At 38.8% G+C, this 13,603-nt stretch overlaps 1 protein-coding gene across 1 annotated transcript in view; it reads left to right on the forward strand.

Annotated features, from left to right (window-relative positions):
- The window catches only part of LOC306861962 (unconventional myosin-Vb-like), a 63,225-nt gene that overhangs the window by 17,923 nt on the left and 31,699 nt on the right, over positions 1 to 13,603 (forward strand). The window contains exons 5-8 of the mRNA XM_079404517.1: positions 6,725 to 6,881; positions 7,562 to 7,705; positions 7,794 to 7,875; positions 13,414 to 13,521. Coding sequence (XP_079260643.1) covers positions 6,725 to 6,881; positions 7,562 to 7,705; positions 7,794 to 7,875; positions 13,414 to 13,521 — 491 coding nt within the window. The remainder of the gene's footprint in view (positions 1 to 6,724; positions 6,882 to 7,561; positions 7,706 to 7,793; positions 7,876 to 13,413; positions 13,522 to 13,603) is intronic.

Below are 13,603 nucleotides of genomic sequence, written 5' to 3' on the forward strand. Positions count from 1 at the left end.
TTCACTGGGGATATGTCCCCGGGGCTAATCCAGGTGCCCCGGCCTCTGCCGATGATCAGGGAGACATCATCTCCCGGCGCCGATCCACCATCTGATCCGGACACGGACTGAGAAACAGAATAAGAAAGAAACTGACAAATATTAGCGTAGATGCCATTCTTCTTACGATATAACGAGTACATTGTGTGTTATGGGGAGTGTTCCCGGTTCCAGTTGATCTAATTAATGCAGCCTAACAATCCTTTAATGGATTTGAATAATAGAAGCGTATTAGTGTGTTATGTGTAAGCCAGGTTAAAGAAATGTGTCTTTAATCTAGCTTTAAACGGACAGAGTGTGTCTGCCTCCCGAACAGTGTTAGGTAAATTGTTCCAGAGTTTGGGTGCTAAATAGGAAAAGGATCTGCAGCCCGCAGTCGATTTTGATATTCTAGGTATTATCAAACGGCCAGAGTTTTGAGAACGCAGTGGACGTGGAGGACTATAATGTGATAAGAGCTTGCTCAGGTACTGAGGAGCTAAGCTATTCAGGGCTTTATAAGTATTTAACAAGATTTTAAAATCTATACGATGTTTGATAGGGAGCCAGTGCAGTGTTGACAGAACCAGGCTAATATGGTCATACTTGCTGGTTCTATTAAGAACTCTAGCTGCTGCATTTTGGACCAGCTGTAGTTTGTCGATCAAGCGTGCAGAACAACCACTCAATAAAGCATTACAATAGTCTAACCTTGAAGTCATAAACGCATGAATTAGCATTTCTGCATTTGATGTTGAGAGCATAGGTCGCAGTTTAGATATGTTTTTGAGATGGAAAAACGCAGTTTTACAGATGCTAGAAAACTGATGAAGAAGAAATGACAGAGCAGCCGTCAAGTGTTACATAGTGTTCTAGTTTATTACATGTGGGATTTTGGGCCTGATAATTAACACCTCTGTTTTTTCAGAATTTAGCAGTAAGAAGTTGCTCGTCATCCAGTTTTTTTTTATATCGACTATGCATTCCGTTAGTTTCTCAATTTGGTGTGTTTCACCGGGCCGCAAAGAAATATAGAGCTGAGTATCATCAGCATAACAGTGAAAGCTAACACCATGTCTCCTGATAACATCTCCCAAGGGTAACATGTAAAGTGTGAAAAGTAATGGCCCTAGTACTGAGCCTTGAGGTACTCCATACTGCACTTGTGATCGATATGATACCTCTTCATTCACTGCTACGAACTGATGGCGGTCAGATAAGTACGATTTGAACCATGCTAAGGCACTTCCACTAATGCCAACAAAGTGTTCTAGTCTATTTAAAAGAATGTTGTGGTCGATAGTGTCGAACACAGCACTAAGATCCAGTAGCACTAATAAAGAGATACAACCATGATCAGATGATAGAAGCAGGTCATTTGTAACTCAAATGAGAGCAGTCGCAGTACTATGATATGGTCTAAATCCTGACTGGAATTCCTCACAGATACCATTTTTGTCCAAGAAGGAATATAATTGTGAGGATACTACCTTTTCTAGTATCTTTGACAGAAAAGGGAGATTTGAGATCGGTCTGTAATTAGCTAGATCTTTGGGGTCAAGTTGAGGGTTTTGGGGACATATTCTAATGACAATGATGAATTAATAATAGCCAAAAGAGGGTCTATTACGTCTGGAAGCATCTCTTTTATTAGTTTAGATGGAATAGGGTCTAACATAAATGTTGTTGGTTTAGATGATTTAACAAGTTTATACAATTCTTCCTCTCCTATAGTAGAGAATGAGTGGAATTGTTCCTCAGGGGATCTATAGTGTATCTGATGCGATACTGTAGCTGACCGCTGCGTGATTACAATTTTATCTCTGATAGTATCAATCTTGGAAGTAAAGTAGTTCATAAAGTCATTACTGCTGTGCTCTTGGGGAATGCCAACACCTGTTGATGCTTTATTTTTCGTTAATTTAGTGACTATATTGAATAAATACCGGGGGTTATGCTTGTTTTCTTCTAGAAGAGACGAAAAGTAATCGGATCTAGCAGTTTTTAATGCTTTTCTGTAGGATAGGGTACTTTCCTGCCAAGCTATTCAAAATACCTCTAGTTATGTTCTCCTCCAGCTGCGCTCCATTATCCGGGCCGCTCTCTTTAGGATGTGAGTGTGCTCATTATACCACGGAGTCGGACTGTTTTCTTTGATCTTCCTTAAGCGTAATGGAGCAACTGTATCTAAAGTGCTAGAAAAGAGAGAGTCCATAGTTTCTGTTATATCAAGCTTTTCTGCGCTGATGGATGTGCTGGGGAATTGAGATAAATCAGGAAGATTACTTACAAAGCAGTCTTTTGTGGTAGAAGTGATGGTTCTACCATACTTGTAACAAGGAGTAGAATTTACAGTTTTAGCTATATGGAGTTTACACAAGACTAGATAATGATCTGAGATATCATCGCTTTGCTGCAGAATTTCAACACCACTAACATCAATTCCATGTGGCAGTATTAAATCTAGAATATGATTTCGACAATGAGTAGGTCCTGAAACATGTTGTCTAACCCCAATAGATCCAATGCGTCGTTTTCATTATCGACATGGATATTAAAATCGCCAACAATTAAGACTTTATCTGCAGCCAATACTAACTCGGATAGAAAATCAGCAAATTCTTTAATAAAGTCTGCATGGTGCCCTGGTGGCCTGTATACAGTAGCCAGTACAAACATCACAGGGGATTTATCACCAACACGTGTTTCTCTAGATAATGTTATACGCAGCACCATAACTTCAAACGAGTTATACTTGAAGCCTGCCCTCTGAGAAATACTGAGAATATTGCTATAAATTGTAGCAACACCTCCCCTTTTACGTTTTGGACGTGGTTCATTTTTATAGCAATAATCTTGGGGGTAGACTCATTTAAAGTAATGTATTCATCTGGTTTTAGCCATGTTTCTGTCAGACAGAGCAAATCTAGGTTACGATCATTGATCAAATCGTTTACAAAAAGTGCTTTTGTAGAAAGGGACCTGGGCCCGTATTCCTAAAGATTCTAAATTATTTTAGAGAGCTCCTAATTTATCTTAAAAATTTCTAACTAGAAGTCTTAGCTTAAAAGTGATTCAGGACCAATCTGAGAGCAACTCTGAGCGAGGAAAAGACAAAAACTTTTATCTTAGTGAGGAGGCAGGGTTGAGCCCGTTGCTAGCTATGACACAGTCTTTTGAAGACTATGATTGGTTTGTTGTCCAAGAAGGACCCAAATCATCGCTGCTGCATAGTTGCGTTATTCCAGTAGCCAAATATGTTAATGCAGTTAATGTAGTAATTTATGGCGCTATGGCATTTCTGCGCAGTGTCAGAGATGTTAGCGTGTCTCAAATAAGATCGGTCACAAACATGATCCCTGCACGATCTAATGTGTAGCGTCTTATTAACTCACTGTCATGCATTGTGTGCAACACATTTCTTCTCCCTCTTCATGTTTCTTCCATTTTCTCCGCTGCTAAAGAAACTCTTAAGCCTCTTAAAAGTCCTTGTTTGTACTCCTAACAATTTTGGACCTTAAGACCTCTTTTAAAGGTTAAAATGCTTTCTGAATTACTTTTTTCTTTACTAGGATCTTTTCTTTAATTTTAAGAGGAAACACCCACATTTCTAAGAATTTTCTTAGAATTGTGTTACTAGGAGCAACTCACTAGCCAATGTTAGGAGCACTAACATTTTTCATTAATACGGGCCCTGATATTCAGTAAGCCAAGTTGTATCAATTATTTCTCTGTATTGTAAACATTTTTTATTTGTTGAACATCAATTAGATTGTTACTCTTAATTTGGTTTGGACATTTTCTGTATTTTCTAGTTCGGGGAACAGACACAGTCTCTATAGTGTGATATCTAGGTGAAGGAGTCTCTATGTGTTGAGAATTAACTGACTTCTGTGACGTGAGGCGGCTAGCAGACGGTCGGTTTAGCCAGTCTCTCTGTTTCCTGACCTGGGCCCCAGTTAGTCAAGTATGAACTCTAAGACTATGTGGCATATTTCTAGAGAGAAGAGCGGCACCACCCCAGGAGGGATGAACACCATCTCTTTTCAACAGGTCAGGTCTGCCCCAAAAACTTGTCCAATTGTCTATAAAACCTATGTTAGGCACTGCGAGCACCACTGCCATTGAGTGACAGCAGTCTGCTATGAATCTCGTCACCCTGGTAAGCAGGAAGGGGGCCAGAGCATATTACATCTCCCTACTGTTACATATTACATGTACATATACACGTCTGACATTGTACTTGCAAGTTCACACACCTCTTTAACATTATTTTTAGTGATCTCCGACTGGCAAAGTCAAACATCATTAGCGCCGATGTGAATAACAATCTTACTGAATTTACGTTTAGCATTAGCCAGCACTTTTAAATTTGCCAAGATGTCAGGCGCTCTGGCTCCTGGTAAACAATGGACTATGGTGGCTGGTGTCTCTATTTTCACGTGCCGTACAATAGAATCGCCAATTACTAGAGCACTTTCATCAGGTTCTAAAATCTTCTCTGTCAGCCTAACTATATCCTTGCATTTATCACATGTGAATCCCTCATCGCCGACAGAGAGAGATAAACTATACATTAGATTAGATTAGATTCAACTTTATTGTCATTTATGCAGAGTACAAGTACAGAGCTAATGAAATGCAGTTAGCATCTAACCAGAAGTGCAAGAATATAGTGTTTTATATACATATAAGTGCAGAGTAAATGAAGATATGATTTACAGAATGTACAGTGGAATTGCTATATACAGTATTGAGCAGAGTATATACAGAATATAAATAGGAATGCAATGTAGGGATCGTATGTACATTATGAACAGAGCAATGTGGGATTATATATACACATTATGAACAGCAGAGACGTGAGAACAGTGGTAATAAATAAATACAGCTGGATGAGTGTGTGCAAGTATTGATAGAACAATGTATTCTATGCAAAATAACAGTAGTGCAATATTTTATGGAAATAGTTTACTGTGCTTTGTACAGTAACAACTTTAGACAGTTTATATTGTAATAACTTTAACAATGTGCAGTCTGTGCAAAATATGAGTAGTGCAAATGCATGTGTGTAAAGTACTGTGACCAGTGCAGTAATAAGCGGGTGCAGGTTAGATTGGTGGTGTGGCGTTCAGAAGTGTCACAGCTTCGGGGAAGAAGCTCTTCCTGAGCCTACTAGTGCGAGAGCGTAGGCACCTGTAACGCCTGCCGGATGGAAGGAGGGTGAAAAGTCCATGGTTAGGGTGAGAGGCATCCTTGATGATGTTTCTTGCCCTGCCCAGACAGCGCTTATGATAAATGTTCTCAATGGAATTTAACTAGGTGCCGGTGATCCGTTGAGCAGTTTTCACCACCCGCTGGAGTGCTTTGCGGTCAGATGCGGAGCAATTGCTGTACCATACTGAGATGCAGTTCGTGAGTATGCTCTCAATGGTACAGCGGTAGAATTCCACAAGGATCCTGGGATTCAGGTGAACTTTCTTAAGGCTCCTTAAGAAGTAAAGGCGCTGCTGTGCCTTTTTGACCAGAGTGGAGGTGTTATGGGACCAGGTGAGGTCATCAGAGATGTGGATGCCAAGGAACTTGAAACTCGACACACGCTCCACTACAGCTCCGTTGATGTAGATGGGTGTGTGTGCATGACTCCTAGTCCGCCTGAAGTCCACAATGATCTCCTTTGTCTTCTGGGTGTTTAGTTGTAGATTATTGGTGGCACACCACACAGCCAGGTGCTGCACCTCATCCCTGTAGGCTGATTCATCGTCATCCTTGATCAGACCTACCACCGTGGTGTCAGCTGCAAATTTGATTATGGTGTTGGAGCCATAAACAGGAACACCGTCATGGGTGAAGAGGGAGTACAGGAGAGGGCTCAGTACGCAGCCCTGTGGCACGCCGGTGTTCAGGGTGATGATGGAGGAGGAGAGGTTATCTAACTTAACGGACTGAGGTCTGTTAGTCAGAAAATCTAGAATCCAATTGCAGATGGGTGACACACATGTGACATGAAGTGCAAATAACAAGAGGAGAAGCCATTACTCACCGTGATAGAGGAATGATTTACTTACCACTGTTGTTTGAACTTTTGAGTTCAAACGGACCGAGAGAAAGATGAAACGGAGCGAGGAAAAAAGAAAACAATAATAGGCGCGAATAGAAACGCGAGTGGAAGCGCGAATGACAAGCTAACCGGCTAACGCATGGCACACGCGTTGCACTTGCGGTTTTATATTAAAAGCGAACGATCCAATTAGTCAGATTAGTTTGATAATATCAGAAATATGGAGGGAATTAAGTTATATTTTATCACTTTAAACAACAGAGAGTGATAGTAAAATTCAGCAGAAAGCGAAGCTACATGGATCTACAATCGCAAACCTCTCAGCAGAACGGCAGACACTTGTGGTGTTGTCCATTTTTAATATATATACATTTTCTATTAATTGTTCGATTTATCTATCTGAATTATTTGATTATTGCATTTTTCATGGAATTTTGGCCCTGCTTGTTGACTGTCTTTTATAAGAGAGTCAAATTATATCATACATCATGCACTATGTGTAAAATGGATGTTTCTCTCAATTCTGTAAACACTGTCTTATTAGTTGAATATGCTTTATATCAGCAATGGATTTACAGTATCATCTCAGATATTTATAGGGACACTGTTTTCATCACACATGTAAACCTGAATGTTCTTCTGCAGAGATGAAAAGAACCAGTCGATAATCGTTAGTGGTGAATCTGGAGCTGGTAAAACAGTTTCCGCAAAGTATGCCATGCGCTTCTTCGCCACCGTGGGAGGTTCAGCGAATGACACCAACGTCGAAGAGAAAGTACTGGCCTCCAGCCCCATCATGGAGGTATGCTATGAAGTAATTCTTGTGAGAAAATACTCCCTAGGTCACCACATGATGTTAATCAGTTGAGAAATGCTTGATTAGCATGCTTCATGAACACATTACCAGAATAATTTGTGTTCAATTGAATAAACTTGTGCCACCAAGTACTTCCATCATGTGCAGCAGCTGTAAAGGTGCCCTCACTTCACACATCACTCCCTCCCATTGCCTCACTTGAGCTGCAAAATTAAACTCAAGAATCGGCAGGCCTGTTTGAACAGATAAGAGCAAAGCAGGCACTTGTGCCCTTCAGGAAGATAATCTGAGTTCCAACGAGAGTGGCCAAATCTTACAGTCAATTTAGAGATATCATTACTGCGGAAATGAGCATTGGTGATAGAAGGGCCTCTTAGGATGTGAACCTAGACATAGACCATCCTAATACTACAGGTGACTCAACACCCCAGCTCAGACAAACAAATAATCCGAAATCACAGCAATTACTCATTCTAAATGATGCCGCAAACAGGATTTTAGGTTTACGCCGCCTCAATCATGTTGCACCCTCTGTTATGAAATTCTCTCTCCACCCTTCTTATGTTCCATTATGCATGAGTCATAGTAATTTGATAACGTCCTTTTTCAGGTTAAACCAACCAAAGAGTGACTCAAGCATAAAAATTTATTTTCCTTCTGTGCAGGCCATTGGAAATGCAAAAACCACCCGCAATGACAACAGCAGCCGCTTCGGGAAGTACATCCAGATTGGCTTCGATAGGAGATACCACATCATTGGTGCCAACATGCGAACGTATCTGCTTGAGAAGTCCAGAGTAGTATTTCAGGTTCGTCTCATGTTAGGAATGGTGCTTTAAGATTCATGCGTAGCCCCTTGTGCTTTTCCATGTGTTAAACATCAGTATATTTTTGCAGGCTGAGGAAGAGAGAAACTATCACATCTTCTACCAACTCTGTGCTTCATCCTCTCTGCCAGAGTTTAAAGATCTTACCTTGAGTAAGTGGTCCAGTTAACTCAGTGACTGGTTACTTGTAGCTGTATTTTTGAAATCCAAGTGTTTTTATTTGCCATTGACTAGGGTTGGGCCGTATGATGATACATATTATTGTTTGATGGCAGAAATAGGTGTTATAATATGGTCCTCATGGCACAAGATGATAAAAAAATGTGAGGCATGATGCAGCTCATCTGTCAAATTAATGTAATGTCTTAAAGTATCTTCATTTTATTCAATTAAAATGTATTAAAATAGTAATAGCGAAATAGTATTGGAGGGGTGAGGTGTCTAAGTTGTAACATCTAGCTACTGGGGTGCCTCAGATCTCAGTTTTGGACCACTTCTCTTCTCTGTCTACATGACATCACTAGTTTCTGTCATTCAGAAACATGGCTTTTCATATACAGTGGGTACAGAAAGTATTCAGACCCCCTTAAATTTTCACTCTTTGTTATATTGCAGCCATTTGCTAAAATCATTTAAGTTCATTTTTTTTCCCCAATGTACACACACAGCACCCCATATTGACAGAAAAACACAGAATTGTTGACATTTTTGCAGATTTATTAAAAAAGAAAAACTGAAATATCACATGGTCCTAAGTATTCAGACCCTTTGCTCAGTATTTAGTAGAAGCACCCTTTTGATCTAATACAGCCATGAGTCTTTTTGGGAAAGATGCAACAAGTTTTTCACACCTGGATTTGGGGATCCTCTGCCATTCCTTCTTGCAGATCCTCTCCAGTTCTGTCAGGTTGGATGGTAAACGTTGGTGGACAGCCATTTTTAGGTCTCTCCAGAGATGCTCAATTGGGTTTAAGTCAGGGCTCTGGCTGGGCCATTCAAGAACAGTCACGGAGTTGTTGTGAAGCCACTCCTTCGTTATTTTAGCTGTGTGCTTAGGGTCATTGTCTTGTTGGAAGGTAAACCTTCGGCCCAGTCTGAGGTCCTGAGCACTCTGGAGAAGGTTTTCGTCCAGGATATCCCTGTACTTGGCCGCATTCATCTTTCCTTCGATTGCAACCAGTCGTCCTGTCCCTGCAGCTGAAAAACACCCCCACAGCATGATGCTGCCACCACCATGCTTCACTGTTTGGACTGTATTGGACAGGTGATGAGCAGTGCCTGGTTTTCTCCACACATACCGCTTCGAATTAAGGCCAAAAAGTTCTGTCTTGGTCTCATCAGACCAGACAATCTTCAAGTGTTTTTTAGCAAACTCCACGCGGGCTTTCATGTGTCTTGCACTGAGGAGAGGCTTCCGTTGGGCCACTCTGCCATAAAGCCCCGACTGGTGGAGGGCTGCAGTGATGGTTGACTTTCTACAACTTTCTCCCATCTCCTGACTGCATCTCTGGAGCTCAGCCACAGTGATCTTTGGGTTCTTCTTTACCTCTCTCACCAAGACTCTTCTCCCCCGATAGCTCAGTTTGGCCAGACGGCCAGCTCTAAGAAGGGTTCTGGTCGTCCCAAACGTCTTCCATTTAAGGATTATGGATGCCACTGTGCTCTTAGGAACCTTAAGTGCAGCAGAAATTTTTTTGTAACCTTGGCCAGATCTGTGCCTTGCCACAATTCTGTCTCTGAGCTCTTCAGGTAGTTCCTTTGACCTCATGATTCTCATTTGCTCTGACATGCACTGTGAGCTGTAAGGTCTTCTATAGACAGGTGTGTGGCTTTCCTAATTAAGTCCAGTCAGTATAATCAAGCACAGCTGGCCTCAAATGAAGGTGTAGAACCATCTCAAGGATGATCAGAAGAAATGGACAGCACCGGAGTTAAATATGAGTGTCACAGCAAAGGGTCTGAATACTTAGGACCATGTGATATTTCAGTTTTTCTTTTTTAATAAATCTGCAAAAATGTCAACAATTCTGTGTTTTTCTGTCAATATGGGGTGCTGTGTGTACATTGAGGAAAAAAAATGAACTTAAATGATTTTAGCAAATGGCTGCAATATAACAAAGAGTGAAAAATTTAAGGGGGTCTGAATACTTTCCGTACCCACTGTAACTGCTATGCTGATGACACTCAACTCTACCTCTCTTTCCATCCTGATGATTCGACCATAGCTGCTCGCATCTCAGCATATATACTCACCGGCCACTTTATTAGGTACACCTGATCAATTGCTTGGTTACACAAATTGCTAATCAGCCAATCACATGGCAGCAACTCAATGCATTTAGGCATCTAGATGTGATGAAGACGACTTGCTGAAGTTCAAACCGAGCATCAGAATGGTGAAGAAAGGGGATTTAAGTGACTTTGAACGTGGAATGGTTGTTGGTGCCAGACGGACTGGTCTGAGTATTTCAAAAACTGCTGATCTACTGGGATTTTCACGCACAACCATCTCTAGGGTTTACAGAGAATGGTCCGAAAAAGAGAAAATATCCAGTGAGCGGTATTTGTGTGGACGAAATTGCCTTGTTGATGTCAGAGGTCAGCGGAGAATGGGCAGCAGGGCTCGCAAAATTTCTAAATCCCTGGTTACCCTTCGGGCAGGTACTCTTCTGATTTTGGTAACCCGAAAATTAATTTAACTAACCCAAATAAAATAAAGACCATAAATGTCAATCAAAAACATTTTCAATACACAAATATCAACGAATATCAAGGAAAGAGTTTTATTTTACTATTTACAAGGTATCTGCAGAATTCTTAATCTATTTAAGGCAATTTGAAAAATGATTTCTTATACCATTTAACGTATTTAAAAACCTTAAAAACTCTTCAATTTAGTTGCATCAAATTTAAGGACCCGTGGGAGCAATGTTCCCTCAAATGTTTTTTCTTGCTGAGCAAAACTTTTCTCTATCATTTCGGGCACCTGAGCAAAAGCATTCTTTATACCAGACCTGTACAGCACGCACACAAAAAAGTGTGTATATTTATATTTGGTTTGACCCTTGATGTAACTAAATGATGTACATTTTAGGTTACCTGAGAAAACATTTTTACTGTACAATACACTGCAGTTCAAAATTTGGATCAATAAAGTTTTTTAAAGAAGTTTCTTTTGCTCATCAAAGCTGTATCTATTTGATAAAAAATACTGAATATTATTTCACAAAATAATATTGTGAAATTATTGCAATTTTAAAATGTTTTCTATTTTAATATACTTTAAAATGTAATTAATTCCTGTGAAGCAAAGCAGTATTTTCAGTGCCACATGAAGCTTTAGAAATCATTCTAATATGCTGATTTTTAATCAATGCTGGAAACAGTTGTACTGCTTTTTTTTTTTTTTTTTGGGACCTGTGATATTTAAAAAAAAAAAAAGTTAAAAAGAACAGTGTTTAGTCAAAAAAAAGAATTTGTTACAATATAAACTATTCAATTTTGGGGTCAGAATTTTTTTTCGTTTTTAAAGATACTTTAAAAAAGTTTAAAGATACTTTAAAAAAGTTTAAAGAAAGTTAAATAAACTTTATTCAGCAAGGATGTGTTAAATGGATAAAATTGATAGTAAAGACTTCTATTCTTAGAAAATATTTCTATTTTGAATAAATGCTGTTCTTTTAAACTTTTTATTAATCAAAGAATCAAAGAAAAAAGTAACACAGGTTCCAAAAAAATATTAAGCAGCACAACAGTTTCAACCCTGATCATAAATCAGCATTTTAGAATGATTTCTGAAGGATCATGGGACACTGAAGACTGGAGTAATGATGCTGAAAATTCAGCTTTGATCACAGGAATAAATGCTATTTTAAAGTATAGGTATTAAAATAGGAAACCAATATTAGAAATTGCAATAATATTTTACTATATCACTGTTTTTTTCTGTATTTTTTAAATGAATACAGCCTTGATGAGCAAGAGACTCAAAGTCAAAGACTCAAAAACAAGGTCAATTATTTATCAGGTTTATAATATAGCCCTAACATAATATATTATCAAAACAAACTATTTAAACTGATAGAATAGAATAGAATACAAACTGAAGCAAAACTTAAGCTGAGATCTGTAAGTTAAATATTTTCAATGATTTCAGTCTCTCAGGAGACTTTAACACAGAATTACAGATGCTACACCGCAAGATTGAACCTCTGACCAGCACCAAAAATAGAAAGGCAAGATTAGAGTTTGCAAAAAAAGCACAAAGGTGAGTCAGAAGAGGTTTGGAACTGTTTATGGACCAATGAGACAAAGATGAACCTTTATCTAAGTGATGGGAAAGCAAAAATGTGGAGGAAAAAAAGGGAACTGCAATGATCCCAAGCATACAGCCTCATCTGTAAAGCATGGTGGAGGTGTTGTCGTGGCATGGGCATGTATGGCTGCCTCTGGAACAGGCTCTCAACTTTACTGATGACTTAATGTATGATGACAGTAGCAGAATGAATTTGGAAGAGTACAAAACCATCTTGCCTACCAATATTCAAGAAAATGCCACCAGATTCATTGGGAAGTGCGTAATATTGCATCAGGACAATGACCCAAAACATCCTGCCAGTTCAGTCAAGGAATTTATAAAGGCAAAGAAATGGAAAGTCTAAGATTGCCAAAGTCAATCTCCAGATTTAAATCCGATTGAACATGAATTTCACCAGCTGGAGAGGACAGTAAAGGCAGAAACTCCCCTAAACAAGCAACAATTGGAATTGGCTGCATTAAAGGCTGGGAAAAGTATTTCAAAGGATGAGACCAAGAGTCTGGTGATGTCTATGGATCACAGACTCACTGCTGTGATTGTGTGCAAGGATCTGCAACTAAATAATGGCTTTTAATATCTGCCTTATGTTCAACTGTCCCAATACTTATGCTCACATCAATGAGTGGGATGAACTCTAAAAGTGCTGTTCTTTTTATTTGGTAAAACATGTTGAAACGGCTAATAATAAAATGTGACATTGTGTAGTTTTGTCTCATATTCATTTTTTAATCATATTTGCAAATGTCTTGAATCCACAGCCAACAGAGCAATTTTGTACCTTTGGAGGGCACTGTGTATGTATATGTATGTGTGTGTGTGTGTGTGTGTGTGTGTATATATATAAATAAATCTTGCTACTTGTAGGCTAATCGAGACTTGTCATAGCACTTACATATTATTGTTTTGATTGCTTTTATTTTTCTCATTTGTATGTCTCTTTAGATAAAAGCATCTGCTAAATGACTAAATGCAAATGTAATTATTACTGTTTAAAGTAGTTTTCTCATTTATTTTTAAGATGTAAATTATTCCTGTGACAGCAAAATTCCTGTGGAATTTTTTCCATTCATTACTCCACTCTTCCGTGTCATATGATCTTTCAGAAATCATTCTAATATGCTGATTTGGTGCTAAAAAAAACATTTAGTATTATTATCAGTGTTGAAAACAGTAGCTTAATATTTTAGTGGAAAAAGTAAAAGAATTTTCAGGATTAACTGATGAATAGTAAGTTCAGTAGAACAGCATTTATTTAATATAGAAATATTTTGTCATTCTTTAATGACACTTTTGATTAATTTAATGTGTCCTGTTGAATACATTAAAAAAAGCTCTTACTCATTCAAATTGTCTATTCACCCTCATGTTTTAGCCAGTGCAGAGGACTTTACCTACACGTCTCTCGGTGAGAATATTTTTATTGAAGGGGTCAACGACGCTGAGGACCTTGTGAAGACAAGAGAGGCTCTTACAATGCTTGGTAAAAACTACAGCAATAAATATGACAATGACCAAGGTTTTGCAACAAGCCATACTGAGTGTCAAACATAAATATTTATCAT

The sequence above is a fragment of the Barbus barbus genome, assembly GCF_936440315.1.
Source record: "Barbus barbus genome assembly, chromosome: 43".
In the NCBI taxonomy this organism is placed as follows: Eukaryota; Metazoa; Chordata; class Actinopteri; order Cypriniformes; family Cyprinidae; genus Barbus; species Barbus barbus.